The 19151-nt window shown below is 46.7% G+C and overlaps 1 protein-coding gene across 1 annotated transcript in view; it reads left to right on the plus strand.

The window, feature by feature from the left end:
• The first annotated feature begins 2741 nt into the window (after window positions 1–2741).
• The window catches only part of LOC104411060 (proto-oncogene Wnt-3-like), a 30844-nt gene continuing 14434 nt past the window's right edge, over window positions 2742–19151 (plus strand). Inside the window, 1 exon segment of the mRNA XM_010021390.1 lies at window positions 2742–2821. Within this exon segment, the coding sequence (XP_010019692.1) occupies window positions 2742–2821 (80 nt within the window).

A 19151-nucleotide genomic window follows, 5' to 3' on the forward strand; every position in this document is an offset into this window, starting at 1 on the left:
TCTCACAGGATTTCCAAGTCAAAGCAAGTGGAGACATGCCTGGAAGACAGTCTATTCCCAAAAGGCAGGACAACATGAATTCCTCATGATGCTGTGACAGCCCATGATCAGAGCAGTTAAAGGTAACAATGGATGGAAGAAATCAAAAGGTGTGAGAGGATGATATCTGCCAGAGTCTATAGAGAGCTTTCTCTCAATTTTAGTGTGTTTGGGATCAAATCTTTAACAACGTCTTTCAAAACCTGTCTGTGGCCACACCAGCACAATGTTGGGCAGTTACTGGGGTGTGGATGGGCACTTTAGCATCTTTACTGCTTTTGCAATGCAGCCCTTCCCAGCACAACACTGAGATCTCTGCCCAACACACAATAGCAAAGTCTCTGGGATTTGGGGTCTTAGTTACTTTCCCCTGCTTGATTTTCAAAAAGGAGCAGCATTTTGTTGCTAGTTATTGGCTTGATTTATCAATCCTAGCAACAAGAAGCACAATATAAGAGCACCTTGTATTGTTCCCCAATATCTTATGGACAGGAACATCTCAGCCACTAAGACCTTGATGGTGGTCTCCAACCAGTCATTCAATTCAGATTCCAAAAGCTTTCCCCAGTTGGATTTCTGCAGTGGTCAGGATTTTTAAACCTCTTCCATGGGATGTCAGCCACCTGTAGTATCACCTGAGATATCTCACTTCACTCTCTCCTTTTGCTGCCTCTTTAACAGATTGACATTTTAATGACAGAAATTCCCTTGCTCAGTACTTTTAATCCTTATTTTGTTGGTGTGGCTCTAAAACATCCCCCATTAGAGGTACAAACCTATGTAACACTTTCATTTCTGCTTTTGCTAGTTAGACTTACAGGCTATTTGTGGCTCTAAAACGTCCCCCATTTAGAGGTACAAACCTATGTAACAATTTCAGTTCTGCTTTTGCTAGTTAGACTTACAGGCTATTTAATGGCAATTCAGGTACTCCATGGCTTACCTTAACCAGTAAGTTAAAAGTGGCTGTGAACATTCCCTGGCACTGGAACCAGAGAGACAGAGACACAGGACCACCTTAATCCATCCTGCTAAACTCATTGAACCTCCAGAAGAGATAGGTCACATCTTAAGGGTCTATTTGTAACAGCTCCTGTTCCATCTATGATGGGTCACAGGTCCTTGCAGCAGATGCAGGGACTGATGAAGAGGTAAGGTGCAGAGTGAACATCTGGTGGGTGTCCTCTCTTGGATGCATGATGGCCAGGAAACAAATTACCACTTATGAGAACAGCTCTTCACTAATTCAGTGCCCAAATACACTAAAATCCATAAGAACTGGGAATCAGGAAAGACAGAGGCATGAGGCAGGTGCATCCTGGTGATTAAATAGCATCAAGGAGTGCATTTATACCTAGAGTATCAGGAGATTCATTGGGCTGCCCAAGATACGACCTTGGACTTATGTTATAGGCATTGCTCTGCAATAAACCGATTTGTTGGCTGCTCCTAAAGCTCCTAATCTCCAGCTTATAAACTGGGCAGCTCCACTGCAGGCAATGCAGCTGTGATTGCTGAGGATGCTTTAGGAGCAAAAGCAACTTCTTTGACTTCTCCCCTTTCTTTATCCCATTCTGTTGATCATCCCCTAGATCTGCTACTCTGACAGAACAGCTCCCGTGAAAACAGTGTCTCTGTGCAATAACAAGGATTTTCAAGGAGAATCTCTGTTGGGTCTATTTGCAACACGCAACCTCTTTAGAGAGGTGATACTGCTTGTGATTTCCTTTTTAATTACATGGGGGGTTTGGATAATATTCTCATCTTTCTGCATCCAGAGATGTACTTCACAAGAAATTCATCAATGGGACATCTTCCCATCTGCCTGCTCCACTCTTGCCATGCATTGGCACCTCTTACCAGTAGAAACCCAGGCTGCCACTGCTTCGCCCTCCATCCATCCCACCCGCACACTTAGATAAACCTGAGCAGTGCACATTTCATTTAAATTTACAGCCTGTTTTGCCCACATCAGCACTTTTGGAGGGTTATTCTGCCTCTTCGGTGCTCCCATTAGCTTTGCCTCCTGCAAGGGTTAATGTTCACCTCCCTTTCCATCTAAAGAACAAGTTGCCTATCTCACCCCCACCGTGAGATTAAGTGCAATCACAGTCACCCTTCATCCTTACCTTGCAAAGTCTTGGCACACCAAGCCAGAAGCAAAGTCGGTGCATCCTGGGTTTCTAAGTGAAATTAAAAGCAAAAAATTGGGTTTCAAAGTGAAATTAAAAACAAAAAAATAAAAAAAAAATAAATTAAAAACCCCAAATCCAAACGAAAAAAAAACCCCAGACAACCCAACACCCAAAATCTCTGCCCCAGTAAAGTCTCTTGCAAAGAGGGTTTGTCTGTGGAAGCAAGGAACAAAGTTGTGGGGTGGAGGGGGAGGAGAGCGTGATTGACAGCCCTGAGCTGAGACTCATCCCTTACCTTGGGCCATGCGGTCTGATTGGCTGCCTGCTGACATCCCCAAGCCCTGCACTTTTTAATAGACGCTTTTGGATGATCTACAGGGGAAAGGCTTGGAGAGGTGTGTTTCTGACAAGGCAGAAAGTCACCCGCACTACCAGGGACTTGTTTAACTCTTGTATTCTGAACTGATTTATGATTTTTTTCCTGGGAGGACGGGGATTCTTCATTTCCACACTTCATGTTTTTCTGAAAACTTCGCTGAGATTCCTCCCTTGCACCAGCCTGGACTAATGGATTACCACCTGCTTGGACTAATTTTATCTTTTCTCTTCAATGGCACAAAGGTCTTAGCCGGTTACCCAATTTGGTGGTAAGATTCCTTCCCCCCTTCCCCCCCCCTTCCCTCTTTCTATGATTGATTAATGAATTAATGAATTATTAGCTATGGGATCTGTGTGGATGCGTGTTCCTTCCTTCCCACCCTTCGCCCTGCTGAGCTGGCCACAACTGCATGTTTGATTCTAAGCATAATTTCTTCCATAATTTGGCTGGTAATGACTGAAAAGTTTGGGGGTTATTTTGAAAGGGCAAGGTTTAGCTTTCCCTTTGCACAAATGGAGCCTTCCTCACCACTCTTTAATTTCTCCATTTTCGTCCCTATAGCAATAGGCATTTGGTTTGGATGTAAAAGGATGCGGGTTTATTTTCTTGTGCAATAGGAATTTTGGCTGTCGTATGGCTCTGTAGCAGGGATTTTCTTCCTTTCCATTAAATTGTGATCAATCCTTTAAAAAAGAAATCCCCATTAATTCTATATTCTTTTTGGCTGCTACAGTTTTTGGACTTCTGTTTCTTCTTTTGTTGTATTCTGTCATGTGAATTTAGTCTGGCAAATAAGCTGAGAACGCAAATGGCACCTGAAGAAAATATTCCTTAGTAAAATTCCTCAAAGATGGATTTTGTTCTTTTGAATGATGGAATTGTCACTTTGCTCCTTGCACCAACAATAAAAATCATGTTTAAAAGAATTGGTTACATCTTATAATGGGCTTGATGAGTAACCTGAGTTAGTTAATTTACAAATAAATGTAACACTCGATGCATAAATATAGGAACAAAATGTGAGCAGAAGCGCTTCCGAACAAAAAATCCAGAATCAAATATTTCAGGTCATTGAAACACAGCAGACAGGGAGTTGCATAACAGAAGATTTCAGTTAATTTCTCTCTTCCTCATGTAGGATTTCTCATTGGAATATATCTCATTAAGTTTCTGTATGTGCCAGGTAGGGGCTGTAGCCTAATGATCTATTATGGCAAAGAAAGAGGTTGATGCTGGAATATGAGAACTAAGATTCTTGGGTTATTTTCGCCTTTCCAGAAAAGTCTTTTTTATTATCACTGAATTATCACTGAATTAGATCCTTTTAGTGCCAACATGGAGATGGCAAGAAGTAGGTGGGAGTGAACTTGGGAATGGACTGCCATGTCTGGGAATATTTAGAAAGCAGAAGGGAAAAGCTGGATTTTTTTGTAATAATCTACTTATTACCGTGGACTTTGAGAATGAAAATGTGCAGTTCCAGTAGAGAAAGACTGGGAATACAATGAGAAGTCCATGCTCAGGAAACGTTTAAAAGCTACGCAGGTTCATGAAATGGCTAAATCACAGCAGGTTTTCCTGAAGAATTAAATGATTTCCTCGCCCTGAGTGTGGCTGCCTAACTTCAGGACCTGAGCCTGGGGCAGGGGAGCCCACTGAAATAGAGGCAGCATCACTTTGATTCCCTCCATCCCTTTTCTCCTTCATGTGGGGACCGGCATGTCTGAACGGGGGTGCGCGGTGGGTTGTAGAACAGGTCGAAATTGCATGGCTGGGTCTAAAGGCAAGAATCTGCATGGGGCAATGATACCTTGTTGTGACATCAGCTCTCCCAGGGTCTCACCAGCTCCTGACCTGCCTCAGGCTTTGATATAAAACAGGATTTAACGCCTGAATCAAGGAGGGTTTTGACTCATAGAGCGAGGAACCAAAATCTTCTCGACGAAAAGATTTGTTTTTCCCCATGAAGCAAAAATACCCCCATGATCAAAATGTCTCTCCCTGTTTGCAGGAGAAGATGCTGCAGACAGATGCCTGCCCCATGTCCTGGCCTTCTCCAAAATCCCCACAAGTTCACCCCAAATGAACAATACGGAGGACATGTAAGACAGAAACACCGGGGGCATGGCAAGCAGCATCCATGGGAAAGGAGGGAGTCAAACAAGCTGTCTGCAGAATTCCATTCAATATATCTGCATCATACATATTTTTTGGAGATTCTGGCAATGCCAAAGTGCCAGAGAGTCTCTGCTGCACTGAAAGGATGTGATGAGATGCCCCACTTAGGGCTGAGGGTCTATCACAGGGGTTTAGAGGGGTTTTGAAGGCTGAGGGAGAAGGGCAGAAATATCTGGGCCAGGGCTCCTCGACTGCTCAGGCAGAGACAATGCTTCCTACAGCACACAGAATAACCTATCTCCTTCAGTCCCACTGGAGGCTTTGAATACCTGCTCCGTGGAGCTGGCATCTTGTGTGCAGTGTGCTCTAGCACGATACATTCTCTTTAAAAAAGCATCCTTTTCCAGTTGTCTTCCTGATCCTCTGATCTATGGGAAGGCACAGAGCTGACTTTGGGGGATGAGTCCCACTTGCAGGGTTCAATATGCCCCAAAACAGGAGGAGGGAAGCAAAGATGGGGCAGAGCATCAGCCCGGTCCCCTGTGCTGGGCTCCTGCACCCCTCCAGACCAAGCTGGCCTAGAGATCATCAGTGCTTCCTTATCCTCAGCTAAACCCATCTCTGCTGCAAACAAGACCTTCAGGAAGACTGTTCATCTTGCAGGACCCCAGGACTGCTGACAGGTCGTGCCTGGTCCTGCTGGTGCAACCTTCCTGGGTATTTTTCTACTGTATAGGAAATATTTTGGCAGCAAAATCAAACCAGGTCATTTCTGCTTTGGGACAACTGGGAAAAACATTTATTCCTAATGTGATGAGGAAGCGTCTGAATGTGCACAAGAAAAAGAAGTGCAGTGAGAATGAGGCCTCATCACCTTGTAAATAGGTTTAGGGGTGGCTGAAATAATCCAGCTGCTGCACAGTGCAGTCAGACAATGCCAGGAAGCACGACATCAGTGACAGTAGAAGGGATAAAAGCACAAAGATGGAGCTGCTGAGGGTTTGCACTGAGCTGTATTTTTATTGAGGAGCCATGAGAAGATGATTGTATTATCTTGAGCGAGCACAACCCAACAGCAACCCTCCAGCTTGCACATTGTCATGGTGGAGGGTGAATCCTGCCCTTGGCCTCAGTGGTGAAACGTTACATGCAAGGCAGTGAGGCTCTTGGCACAGGGAGCAGTCCGGATGGATGGCATGAAAAGGGAAGAACTTTGTGGTGCAAACACAGACCTGCAGTGTCCAGGCTCGATGGTGACAGCAGGAAGGTGGAGCTACTGGGCTGCAAAGCCCATCAGTCCAGCCTGATGGATTGCTATCAACTCCCTGACATCCTGTCCCCATCCAAGTGGCATTTCCCCAGTCAATACCTGAGCAAGGTCCAGGGGTAGCATGGAGTGTAGATGTAACCTTCAGTGAGCAGGGCTGGTATTTTGCCATAGGTCCAGCCCTTCTTCATGTGCTTTCATCCTATTACAGCAGGGAAAAGGAACAAATGGGGCACAGATGGGAAAAGGTCACCCAAATGCTGCCTGTGAGAGTGCTGACAAGAGGAGCTGAAGCCAACAAAAGCTTTCTCAGATACGTGTCCAACACATGCGGTCTGGGTTGCTGCTGCTAAAAGAGAGGCAAAGAAGGAAGAGATGGAGGATGGTAGTGAGGTCATGGAGACCAGGGATGCTGCTCTTCCTGATCCTTCAGGAATGGCATGGATGGAAGCAAAGTGGGCAGTGGGGCCATGGCTGGTAGCCCAGCAGCATAGGCAGCAACCATGGGTCATGTCAACAGGCTTCTTAGATGCCAGCAGACGGGATGGCAGAGGCACTAATCACACCTGCAGTCATGTTTTTAATCCCAAGTACTCTAATGACAGCATGGATAACAGGACATGCCTGAGCCATTGCGGGTCCAGTATATAGATGGGCTGATGGATGAACCAGAGCTTTCTGGTAATGTCCTGAGAGAATTCAGATGAAAATATAGCCCATGGCCAGGCCAACAGAGATATTGTTTCCCAAGAAACAACTAGGAACCATTCCCAGGATGCCAATACATGGGCAGGGGCTGAAAAAGACAATCAGGGAGAAAACTCCACCCGTGAACTGAGAAGAAACACCAAATGCTTCCCTCTCCCATGAGCATCATTCACCAAGAAGTCTTGAAAACCTCTGGTGTGTCACTAGCCTGGAGAAAGAACCAGATTTGGAGTCACTGGTGTAAACAGGGAGTACAAAAATCAGCCCCAGTCCATCAAGACACAGTAGTAATAGGTCAGTGCCTATAACTGTGACTCTCACCAAGTGCATCTTCCCATCCAGCATTCAGTAGCCTCTAAGCAGATGAATTGGCAACTGAAAAAATGGCTTTTTCTGTCATGTTATTGAATCTTATTTCTACCCCTCAGAAATGCTTTCAGGGGAAGCTAAAGGCTTTGGCAGCTGGCTGAGGATCCCAGTGGCCTTGGGCCCCTAGAAAGAGGCAGATAGATACTTCAAAACGTGTTCTCACTGGCCCCATAGTTGCTTCCTCATTAAGAAAAACCTGTAAGTGAAAACCGTTTGCATGTAGATGTAGTCTGAGGTGATAAGCAACTTGTCTTCTTTAGCTCTCAGTGTCTCACCTTGCTGGAATGAACGGGAGCCTTCATTCTCTTGGCAGTCTTGGGGTGTTTTTCATTCTCCGAAGGTTCAAAACAAATCCTGGAGCCTGTGTTTTGTTATAGGCATGTGGCCCTTAAAGCTTTATTCAAAAGGAACAAAATAACATCAGGATATAAGAGTGGGTTTCCTCATGCCAATCCAGCTGCTGTAGCACTACAACGGAAGAAAAAGACCCCTTGTGTAAATTCCCTACAGCTTAAAATGCAGCCAGTTGTAGAAACTAAGGCAGTGGTGGGGTTTGTCAGTGACAGCGACAGCGCTTCACCATGTAAGCCCAGAGGTGCTGCTCTGGCTCCTGGGCTGGCGCACGGAGCTGAAGCACCTCCACCAGCAGCCTGCCCTGGCAGATGAACCTCTGCACGGGCAGAGCTGACGCACAACCCACACGTCACCTTCTGCTGACGCTGCTGCGGGGTGTTGACACCGCCGGCGGCTGTAGTCTGCTGCCCCGGCATGTGCCAAAGCTTGTCTGGAGCCACGCGGGGTTTGCAGGGAGGCCAGAGGTGAGGAGGGGAGATGCTGGGGCGATGCGTGGCTCCTGAACAGCGCTCTCAATAAACAATGGCCACAAGCATTCGGGATCTTGTGGGTTTAAAGTTTTAGGTTAGATCTAAGGCAGAAGCTCTTCCCTGGGAGGGTGCTGAGGCGCTGGCACAGGGTGCCCAGAGAAGCTGTGGCTGCCCCAGCCCTGGCAGTGTTCAAGGCCAGGTTGGACACAGGGGCTTGGAGCAACCTGCTCTGGTGGAAGGTGTCCCTGCCCAGGGCAGGGGTTGGAGCTGGAGGAGCTTTAAGGTCCCTTCCAGCCCAAACCATTCCATGATTCTATGACTTTCCACAGCCCGGCATGGCCAGTGGGAATCCATGGTTAGTCCGTGCCGTGAAAGAAAGAACATTTCAAGCTGGAATTCAGGTTCATGGTCTGTACTGCACAGCAGACACACATGGGCAAGCCCTAATCATTGCCAGAGGAGAGCTTCTGAGGACATACGGCCTTCTGAACCTGAACATTGTGAACCCTGCCTCTCCTTGTGAGGCCAGGTCTTGGCAGAGTGTTAGCATGGTCAGGTAGCATCTCTTGTTCGTTTTCTCTCTCCCCTGCCTGGCAGAGTGCAGTGTGGTGGAGTCCTGAGCTCAGTAACAGCTTCAAAACGCTTGTAGAACACAACAGCACAGAGCAATAAGGAACGTATGCATTCTCCTAAGTATCTGAAGTCTCATTCCCTCAAAACCTAACCACCCATGTCCCCAGGAGCGTCCCCAGCCCCAGGAATCCGCTCTGTCCTGCAGTGCCAACACAACCCTGGAGGCAGATGAACACAGGGAGAAGGGCTCTGACTCACATAAAGACTTTAAAGTGTTTCTGCCCTTAAGCCGGAAATCACAGAATCCCAGCCTGGTTTGGGTTGGAAGGGACCTTACAGCTCATCTAGTTCTAACCCCCTGCCACGGGCAGGGACACCTTCCTCTAGAGCAGTTACCATTCTTGTAACTAAATTCAGAAGTAAATTTAAGTGGTCCCAAAGGGCTTTTAAGTGACAGTTTAATTGCAAACTGGTTACTTTCCATTTGAATCTTTCATTTGACAGAGTGAAGCACCTGCCTAAGGCACCCCATGTAAGAGCACTGGGAATTCAGGGGGCACTTGGCCACCCAGTGCTCTCGGCTCAGGGCTGCCTGTGGGGTTTTGGAGATGCTGGAGGCTGCCAACCCATGGATTCAGCTGACTCGCTTCCCCAGCTGTACAGCAACACTCACCTTGATGTGGTCAGGTAGAAACTTCACACCCCACCGACACAGTCGTGTGTGTGCAGGCAGAGAGCTGGTGATGTGGTTACCCGCAGGAACAGGAACTCACAGTTGTGCTCATCTCAGGCAGACTGAGCTGTGTGCTGGGTACACCGAGAGGAGGAGTGTGGGCAGCAGATTGAGGGGAGCTGTCGTTGCCTGCTTGGGCAATGGGGTACATGGCTCACCAGGAAAGGTGGTGGGACCTGGGCTTACTTAATCTGGCCAAGAGGATGCTGAGGGCAGTTAAACAGCAGCATACGGCTTCTTGAAAGGCTCTTACAAGTATGATAGAGCCAATCTTTTCTCTGTAGTGCCAAACAACATAAAAAGGAGCAATTGCCACAAGCTGGAACTTCAAAGGTTCATGATTGCACCCACCTTGCTCAGGGTGGTGTGTCCTAAGCCAGGTTCTCATGCAGGTGAGGACCTTCTGTCCTTGGACCTTTGCAGCACACCATTGCATGAAGACCTAGCGATCAAGCAATTCTCATCCATGTGGCAGCCCAAGGCTTACAATGGCGACATACAGCCCAACACACATGCCAAGGAGAAACCTGATGGTCACTCATGTCAGCCCTGCCATATCTACGTGTCTTCTGTGCCCAGAAATGAGCCATTTCCACTCCAACTAGATCATGACAGGTCTTCACCTAATGCTTTCTTGCTGCATCTGTCTTGGCTCTGTTGGTGTCCGGGTCCTGTAGTGCAGTCACTGCTCTACTTGGTGTGTGAGCCAAGGAGAGATGCAAGAAAGCCTTCAGCCCTTCCTCCCTCCCTGCATGCACAGCATAGACCTGGGCAGTCTGAGCCCTCAGAGGACATGACCCTAAAACCATTAAATCACCTCTGACTTTCAAATTGCACTTTCATAATGTAGCTGACACTCGGAGGGACAGAGATCTCAATGTGAGCAAGAGTGTGGGACCCTCCTGCAGCATGAGAACCATGCTGCTTCGATCAGCGTATGCCTCACCTGCAGAAATCACAGTTGGTTGGGGTAGGGGTGGTATTTGTTTAGGTAAGTGTCACTGTTAACACTCTTAGCGTTGTAGAAGCGATTTGCATGGCTTGGATTGAGCCAAAGTGGTATCTATGGTGATTTGGCTCAACTTGAGCCTGTTTTGAAAGTTTTGCCAGGCCGGAGTGAAACATCCGGGGCAGGTCTAGTAGGAGCCTTAGAAGCTACTAGTTGCTGCCTTCCCACTGGCCTGTGTTTGGCTGGGTTTAATATGTGACAGCATATCAAATATGGAGCATTCCTGAGCATTAAAGTAGAAATAATTCTGGATTCAGAGTCCAGTCATCCAGCCACGTGGACATAGCCGAAGTCTTTGATGAAAGTCAATGCCTTTGTCCATTCAAGAAATACTTCTGAGTAGCTATTACCACTTTTCCAACATTATAAAGCTCATACCAAAGGCTTTTTGAAGATGGATTTGTGGTTATTATTTGTGTTCATATGGATATGACATCTTGTGGACATCATGTCTTGGGAGATACCATCAGACCTGGAAATAAAAACCCAGAAGGCTGGCATTCTTTCTCTATTTGAGCACACTCTTACTCTCAGTTTCCTAAAGGCAATGACTCTGTATGAGGCTTGTAATGGAAACTATGCTCAACTTAAAAGCATAGCTCTGAAATGTTAGAAGCTACTTCTGACAGTACTAATCTATAGCAAGAGGATTAAAATGGGAATTCTCTCCCAGAAAGGCAGGATCCTACTACATGCAAATCACCAAAGCACTGCTGCTACCTCTCTATAAGGTAGACCTCCAGAAAGCCTATTGTAGGTCTGACCACGCGGTTTCTTCCCTCCGTTGGTAGACAGAGCCACCCCATGACTGCAGACTAGACACCTATCTTCCACTGGCTGTTGTTGGGATGAGACAAATCCGATGTTCACCAGCTCCTGCATATACCCATAATCTCATTCTTCAGTTCCTGATACCTCTCAGTGGATCAATGATTTTCCTAAAGGCTCTGCAATGGGAAGGAGTCATCAGGAACTTGGCTGTGTAGTTTACATATGCCATGTATAGACAGTTATAGCTCATGTTCCTCAAATTACTCCAAGTTTAATTTTAATTCTGGTGGCAGATGCAATCTTCTTTTTGCTGACTTGATCTGAGGTTCATTTTGTATCTACAAATTGAAGTGATTTAATATTACTCAAGTTTGCAGGTAATACTACAGCGATACTGGATGTAATGGAAAGCTTCTGATACCAGGCTGTATTATTTAAGGTTGTTCAGTTGAAGTTTTCAGCATAAAGGCCATATCTGATGGGGCATAGACTGAGAAACACTGTGTTGGGATTAACACTCAGAGCTTTTTCCACGCTATCTGTGCATTGACTGCATACGATTTACAGCTTTTCCTATCATAATACCTGAAAAGAAAGCTTAAGACTAGGAGTATCTTGAGAGTCCCCACCTCTTCCAGCCCAGGAGCCCTCTGTTTATCACTTACTCTGACGAGGAGCATAGCCAGAACTCCTTAAAAATTCTAAACCAAGCCCAAAACAGGAGGTATTTGCAAACCACTGGGTAAGGTGATGATCACATACACATGTGTCTCGTCTCTCTTGCCTAATGTATTGCCCCAGCTGTTTCCAGGGCATGTTAAGTAGAGAGACAGGTTGATGGAGGTCAGTCAAGAAAACCTCCACTGTCACCTAAGGAAGAAGCTGTGAGTGACCCTTGGCTGAAAGGGCTTCGATTGCACAAGCTTGAGAAGTGGAGTATCTACCCCTAACAATAAAAATGTTGAGCACCAGCACTGTCAGTGTAGCTGCTTTCCCACCTCTGCGAGCATGAAAGAAGTATGCTTTGATAAGCAAATTGGCTCTGATAAAAGAGCTTTCGAACTCCTTTTCCAAAGATGGGTTTCCTGATTTGCTAATTTGTCTTTTACACCATTCTCTGAACCTGTTGGGTTTTAATTAATCTTACAAATCTAATCGGGTCTAACTGGCACCTTTCCCAGTACTTGCATCTTGCAGTTTTGAATAAGAAACACTTCTTCTGAGCCCTTCTAGCTCTGCGCTGTCTCAGACACCAGAGATCTTCCTCCACCTTTTCAACAAATAGATCCTCCAAGTTTGAAGCAGAAGGGGTTAGTGGTAGGTGATAAAAATCTCGGTTTGCTCTTTATTCTAACCCCACTTCTATGTCTCACAGTCACCCAGTTTTCCTGCAGTGCCTTTCTAGAAACAGGGAAGAATTGTAAGTAAGAAATACGCAGTGATCCTTGAAAATGTCACCGGGGCTTTTCACAGCTCCAGGGGAGTCCCAACAAGTGCTACTCAAATCCTTACTCCTTACCCTTCTCCTCCCACTGGATAGAGGAGTGCAGGTAGCTTCATCTTAGCTAGTGCCTTATTGACACTTGCTCATTAGCAGATTGGGTTTTACATGCAGAGCTCTAGGATGAGCCGAGTGCCTATTTCTCTCCTTGGACTACCTGGCAGACCAGGACAATGGTCTCAGCTGAAATGTCTGCCGCGCATCAGATGACTCCCATCAGCTGCAAGTACAACACAGACAGGTCCAGACTTACCTGCAAACCTAACAAAATGATTTCTTTTCTTGTAGGACTTCTCTCTTCAGCCTCCAGCCCAGACTCCAGCCAATAGCACAGATATCCCATGCCTCAGCTGTGCAATTCCCTCACCACTGCTCTGGTTTTCACCTAATACGTGCTTCTCGTAACTGCTGATGCTCTCAAAACAATGCTTGTTCGGGGGTTTTTTCATTGTTGCTAAAGATTTTCAATTGCCTTTCAAATTAACTATTGCATTGTGCGTGCTCTGGCCTCATTATCTTAATCTTATCTCATTATCTTAAACTCACCTTTAATGAGTTTTTAATGAAATCTATCCGGTTTCTGTTTCACGTGCTTACACCGAGTTGTGGTTATCTGTATATTATCACTTTTCATTTCAGTTTGCTCATTTTTTCCTGTAAATCTCCTTCAGATCTCAACAAATGAAGATCCCCTTTGTGGCTTTTGTGGGGCACGGCCTGTTGCTTCTGTTTGGTTAAGTGAGAAAGCTGAAAGAATCTGGGAGCTGACATAAGACCTTACAAAAAGGGAGCCTTTGCCTCTAACTAAGGCAACAGTGGTACAATGTTCAGGATCATAGTTTTAGAGACTTAAGCTCTACCAAACTCCCTGAAGGAGTCTCACCCCACGTCTGCTGGGGCCTTGTCTGCAGTCTTCACAGCCTTATTATGAATAGTGGTCTTGTACCTTGGGGGCAACCTTTATTCAACCATTGATCAGATAAATGAGCTTGCACAAAGGCACTACAAGGAGAATTAGGAACAGCCCAGACAATAGGGAGACACACTGGTGATAGCGCTGTCATCTGCACAGACTAAATAGTCTAGTCCTTGAAAATCAGCTTTTTATCCCCAGAGGACACGGAGGAGGCTTCCCACATGTTAAGGAGCGATGGCATTCCATTGAGCACAGCTGAGGCAGACATGCATTGCCATGGTGGTGTCTCCCCACCATACCACTAGTACTAATTCTACTCCACCTGCCCGTGCTGCAATAACTAACTTGCTTAGCCCAGTGCAGGAGGCCTGGCTTACTGCTGGAACCTGCATATGCTGGGCAAAGCCACCTTTTAGCCTTGCCTTGTTTCTCATGGTGTTTCCCGTGGGACTTAGTTGTTGGCTGGGTTTAAACCATGACACTTACATAGCCAAGATTATCCGTGAAGGACGTAGAGCAGTGGCCATTGACCTTTGGAGCAGACCCAGTGCATTAGCAAGTTCAGTATTATCTGCAATGTTTGTGGCAGTTTGTGTCTCACATCTTCCTAGAGCCCAGCACCCCACCACTCTGAATGCTGCCCTATGGAAAGGGGACAGCAGAGGTGCAATTCTTCACCACAACAGACCATCAGAACTAATTCTATATCTGGTTTCCAGCAGATTCAATTCAGCTTTTCCATCTTGTATCTGACATAAAGCACTTTAAGATCCAGTTCATCCAGCTGAAGCAGAACTAGGTGCCTTAGTCTCAGCTATGCTGCCCAGAGTGGCCAGAGCCACACTCCATACAAGCCCATGGCATCCACTGCCTCCTCTTGGGCAAAACACATCCTTTTTGGGGTAACCTCAGGCTGTTTATAGGAGCAGAACCACCCCTGTTATCTTCAATCCCAATCTCAGGGCACAATGAAGGACTTTCCAAAGAAAGGCATCATAGATCACATCCCGGATTACGGGACAGTGGGGTGGCTGTAGTAATCCTCATCCAAGGTGTTCAACTGGATGTTCCCATAGTATCCCGGCATTGAACAGATCTTTTCAGTGCCAAAGCTGGTGGCTCACAAAGGGTGATTTCCAGACCATTGACACTAACCACTACTGGGGTTAGCTACCACCAAAGCCTCCATAGCAACACCCCAAACTTGGAGGCACATGGAGAGGGCTTGACTGACCAACAGGGGATGACCAGTATCCCCATTGGCCTGGGTGGAGACGTGTCTTTTCCTTCCTTTTATTTCTGGATGGAGCGTCCCATCACTCCCATTCCCTCCCTAGTAAGAAATGTTTCTCTCCATCAGTGCCAGCACTGGGGAAGGAGGCAGGAAAGGAAGGTGAATCCAAGTGGTGGGTTATTGCTTTGCTGGGAATGCCTCGCAGGCAGGACTGGCAGTGGGATGAGGCAACAGCACCAACAAATGTGGAGGCCTTGGTCACACACTGTCCATGTGCAGATCTACAGCCCTGTCAGGACTTGCTCATTTGGAGTGAGCAAACTCCAAACAAATTTCAGTGTCTCTCTTTGGAGGAAAGGGTTTGCAGTGCTGAAAATCTAGCTGTGTTTGTTGCAGTCACAGCCTGCAAGCCTTCATTTGCATATGCAAATCATATGCATTTATGTAAATTCGGGGAAGAATATTATCACAGTCCCTGCAGAATAGATTCTCTCCCATGCCAAATCACTTGATTGTGTTTTCTAAACTGAGAGTGACATTGCTTTGACCAGGCATTACTGAACATAACATTTATATCTGATGCACAAGACAATAAAGGAGCCCAGTTCCTGGACACAAACCCCTGTCACCAACTTTATTCAGGCTGCATTCATTAGGAAGAGAAGCAGATTCCAGCTCCCAAGCCCTGCCCACCCCCATTCCCATCCTTCCAGCATTTGCTGGCAAATAAGTCAGAGCCAAACCGTGTGCGATGCCAAGACAAAGGGGTGGAAGCAGATGCCAAATCACTTTCAGGCCCATGACAGAGCCCTGAGTCACCCAAACTGGAGCAGCTCTCCCAGAATGGGCTCATCTCACAAAAGTGCTGTTGCTGCAGCAACACTAATCCACACGCCAGTGGGCAGAGGGATAATGGAAGGGATGCAACTGCAGATTCGTTTGCTCATGCTCAGACAAGGGGAAATTAGAGTAATCTGGAGGGATCTGCTTGCTCTGGTATGAAACCCTTTGTTGTTGTGAGGACTCCTCAGGAAAAGGGCTTCTGACATTAGAGGGAACTGGTCCCACTGCAGGTGAATGGCCACAGGCTCTGACCTGTGGCTGGGCAATCCCCCAAACAGAGCAGGAGGGACCTGACCAAACTCCCTTTGCTGCCTGGGCTGGGAGAGGGACTTCTCCACAAGGCTGGACTGTGCCTCACACCACATCTGATCTGAGGAGCATCCAGGTCCTGTGCCATACCCCTCCATAGCAATCGCTCATGTCACCAGGAGGTTCAAAGGAGTAAACGTGACAGAGAGACTGCAAAGAGAGTTGATACTGGCAAAGGACATGGGCCCAGGCTGTCTCCTCATCCATCTGAGGATGAAATACATCAAATAACTCAGGAGAGAAAACCAGACCCAAGTTGGGAACAAGAGGCTTTCCAGGCCAGGAGTTAAAAAAGCACAAGGTGAGGAAGTTTGAGGCTTTTGCCTTGACAATTCCCATCTCAGTGCTGGCCTGGGAGGACACAGGGAGGAAAAAGGGGAAATGAGAGATGGGGAGAAAGGTAAGAAGAACTGTCCTAGCAGTTGTGTTGGCTCTGGACAGAGGGATGACAATTCCAGCTTCCAACTGTCTAAGAAAGCCCAATCAGACAAACGAAACGGGTAGGACCGGTTGCAGGAATCATTGCTTTTGTGGCAATGGCATTGGAACCATCTAGTACCTCCTTTTAATCCTCATGCTCTTCTCCCCCACCACCCCACCATGTCTCTCAATGAACCTGCTCAAAGCAAAGTCAAATAGTCCTTTCAGTGCACCCACTCCATGTCTCATCCTCTGAATCTGCTCCAATCTTAACAGAACAGCCTCTTGTTGCCCAGGAGCTTAAATGCCAGCACATTTACCTACATAATTCACCTGCACAAGCATTTGTGTGTGCAGAGATAGAGGGACTGTGGCGGCACTGATGGTTGTACCACCAATAGAGGGACCCATCTCCTGATCCCTGGGTGAGTCCATTCACTGAGCATCCTTATTTCTGTTATAGTCAAACCCTCCCTGAGCAATGAGAAACAAACATAAAGGCTTCCAAAACAGAATTGCTCTGTAAATAGTGGGCAGGATTCTGGCTTTCAGAGAGCATTGCTATGGGTCAGGTACATGTTCCTGTGCTAGTTTGGGTGAGAAACATCTCTTTGGCTTTTCTAAGAGCGTGTTGGCTTTTCCTGCTTGTCTTTTCAAAAGATAATCCACTTTTCATGGGTTGTGCTTGTAGCCTCATCCAGTTCTGGTGGGGATGAAAGTCAGGAAGTGCACTCTGAGACAGATGTGCAGGCACAGTTTAAACCCAAGTGTCTAGACCACACGTCTAGACTTCCATCCAGAGGAGCTCATCCAGAGGTAAACAGGTAAAACAGGTCAGTGGATCATGTTCTAAAGTGCATCATTTTCTCCATTTGTTACAAAGAGAGCCTGAGTGACTACTTTAGGTGGAGATGGCCATAACAGAGACATCTAAAGGTTAGTTCCTTATGCAGCGTAAATGGATTGATGAGGAATCAGTGGAAAGTAACCTCCCAGAGGTGCCTGTTCTCTGTTGACTGGAGGTGGAACCAGCACAACCAGCTGCAATTTTGACATCAGCCTTTTAGATATGTACAGTTTGAAGAAAAACATCCATTGCTATGAACTTCATGGCCACACTCTGAGTGGTTGAGCACACCAGGCTTTTGCAGTGATCATGGAATCATCACAGCATAGAATGATTTTGAAAGGATCCTCTGTCAGTCTTTTACCTGGAGGGCCTGCTCAAAGCAGGTCCATTACCATCACGGTGGTCTTGACTGGACTCCCACCTGTATGTCCATGTTGTGCCTGTCCTAGGGAGCCCAAACCATAATTTTACCTTAATCCTTCCTCAGTCATGGTGCCTGGTGCTCTCCATTCTCTTGTGAGAAATGAGTGTCTGCTTCTCTGACAGGAGATCCCAAAATAGCATGTCTCTTCCTCAGATCTCCACTAACATCAGTGATGGGCTGTTGCTCCAGCACATACACGTGCCTGGACTGCTCATATAAGATGTACATAGCCATGTACTTCTGGCTCCATGCTCCACCATGGTCCACATGAGCTAAGAGGAGGCAACCAAAGTCCTGACCTAAAAGACATCGATCTCCAACACAAAGAGCTTTTGCTCTTTGTGCAGATCAGGTGTGCAGGGCAAGATCCATGCTGGGAGCAACCATAGAGTTTTGGAAATGCCTAACAAGGGTGCTGTCCCCAGCATATGTTATCTCAGGTAAGGATGGGGGACTGAGGAAAGCAAAGGGCATGCAGGAAGCCTGTGATAGACCAATAAACTGATCCAGGTTTGGCCCAGGTTTCCATTGGCATTTGCAGACCGTGGATGCTTCTGCAACATGAGTTGCAGGCAGAGCACTTGGAAGCTATTTAAAGCTAATCTCTTCACAAAGCCTGTTTGGAGCAGAAAGGAATAGAGCAGATCCAGACCCAACAATAACCTACAGGGGACAGAGAAACTTTCCTCCGTGCTCTTTGAGTTAAAGGGCACTATTTCAGCATCACATGCCATGGCACTGGGAGGATGTTCAGCACAGCCGTTTGGGGAACCCAGTATCCTTCCTCCATCCCCTGCACTGGGGACTTGGATTCATTTGTGGGCTGCACTTACCATAATGTTGTTGCAAATTACTGAGTTGGCTTAAACTTGGTACATTCAGTCCCCCCCTGTCCTTCCATGTGTATCACCTGATACCGAAACCTGATGGAGGAGTTAACCTTTGTTGAGAGAGGAAATAAGGAATTATATAGATTTCCTGGCAGCCCCCCTTACACCAGAGCTGGATCCAAGCTCCTCCAGTGCTGCTCGAGCACATCCTCCTCCTTTTGCTGCCTCTGTCAGTGCAGCCACTCTCGAGACGTGCAGAGGCCCATTAAGGCAGAAATCATAGCAGGATGCAGACCATATGGGCTCTCCCTCTTCAAAACCCCAGAGGACAGGGGAAAAAAGAACCCTCCTTGCAAAGCCGGGCAGGGCTGTGTCCTGTGATCATTGGATTTGATCCTTTTACCCCAAGGGTGAGGAATTCATTTGTATTGGCTCAAACAGCTCTTTCAGAAAAGCACGGGCTGGATTTGAAGACACTCAAATCAGAGTCAGAGAATCTGCAGCAAGTGTTGGACGTTTGTCTTTTTCTTTGAAACTTGTGCCTTTGCATTTTGCTGGTCTGAATTCCCACTCACAGGCTATTGTCCTGCCCTCTTCTGCTGGACACAAAGTCTTAATCTTCCCCTTCTTCTCACTGTAACTAAATAATCTCTCAGAAGTCTTTCCAATAGACTAATCAAACTGTCAACATAAGCCACTGCCTCAGCTCACTGCTATTGCTCTTTTGTCCCCTTTCCATGTTTAACATCCTATTTACAACAAGGAGGAGGGTTAAACCACTCCAGTTTCTGCAGGAATGGCTCTTGACTGGACGAGAGAGCACACACTTGGCCAGAACTCAATGAAGGCAACAGGGGGACAAAACTATCTTTACTGTGTCCAGGAGGGAAGGTGTAGGG

The sequence above is a fragment of the Nestor notabilis genome, unplaced genomic scaffold, assembly GCF_000696875.1.
Source record: "Nestor notabilis isolate BGI_N333 unplaced genomic scaffold, ASM69687v1 scaffold9859, whole genome shotgun sequence".
NCBI lineage: Eukaryota > Metazoa > Chordata > Aves > Psittaciformes > Psittacidae > Nestor > Nestor notabilis.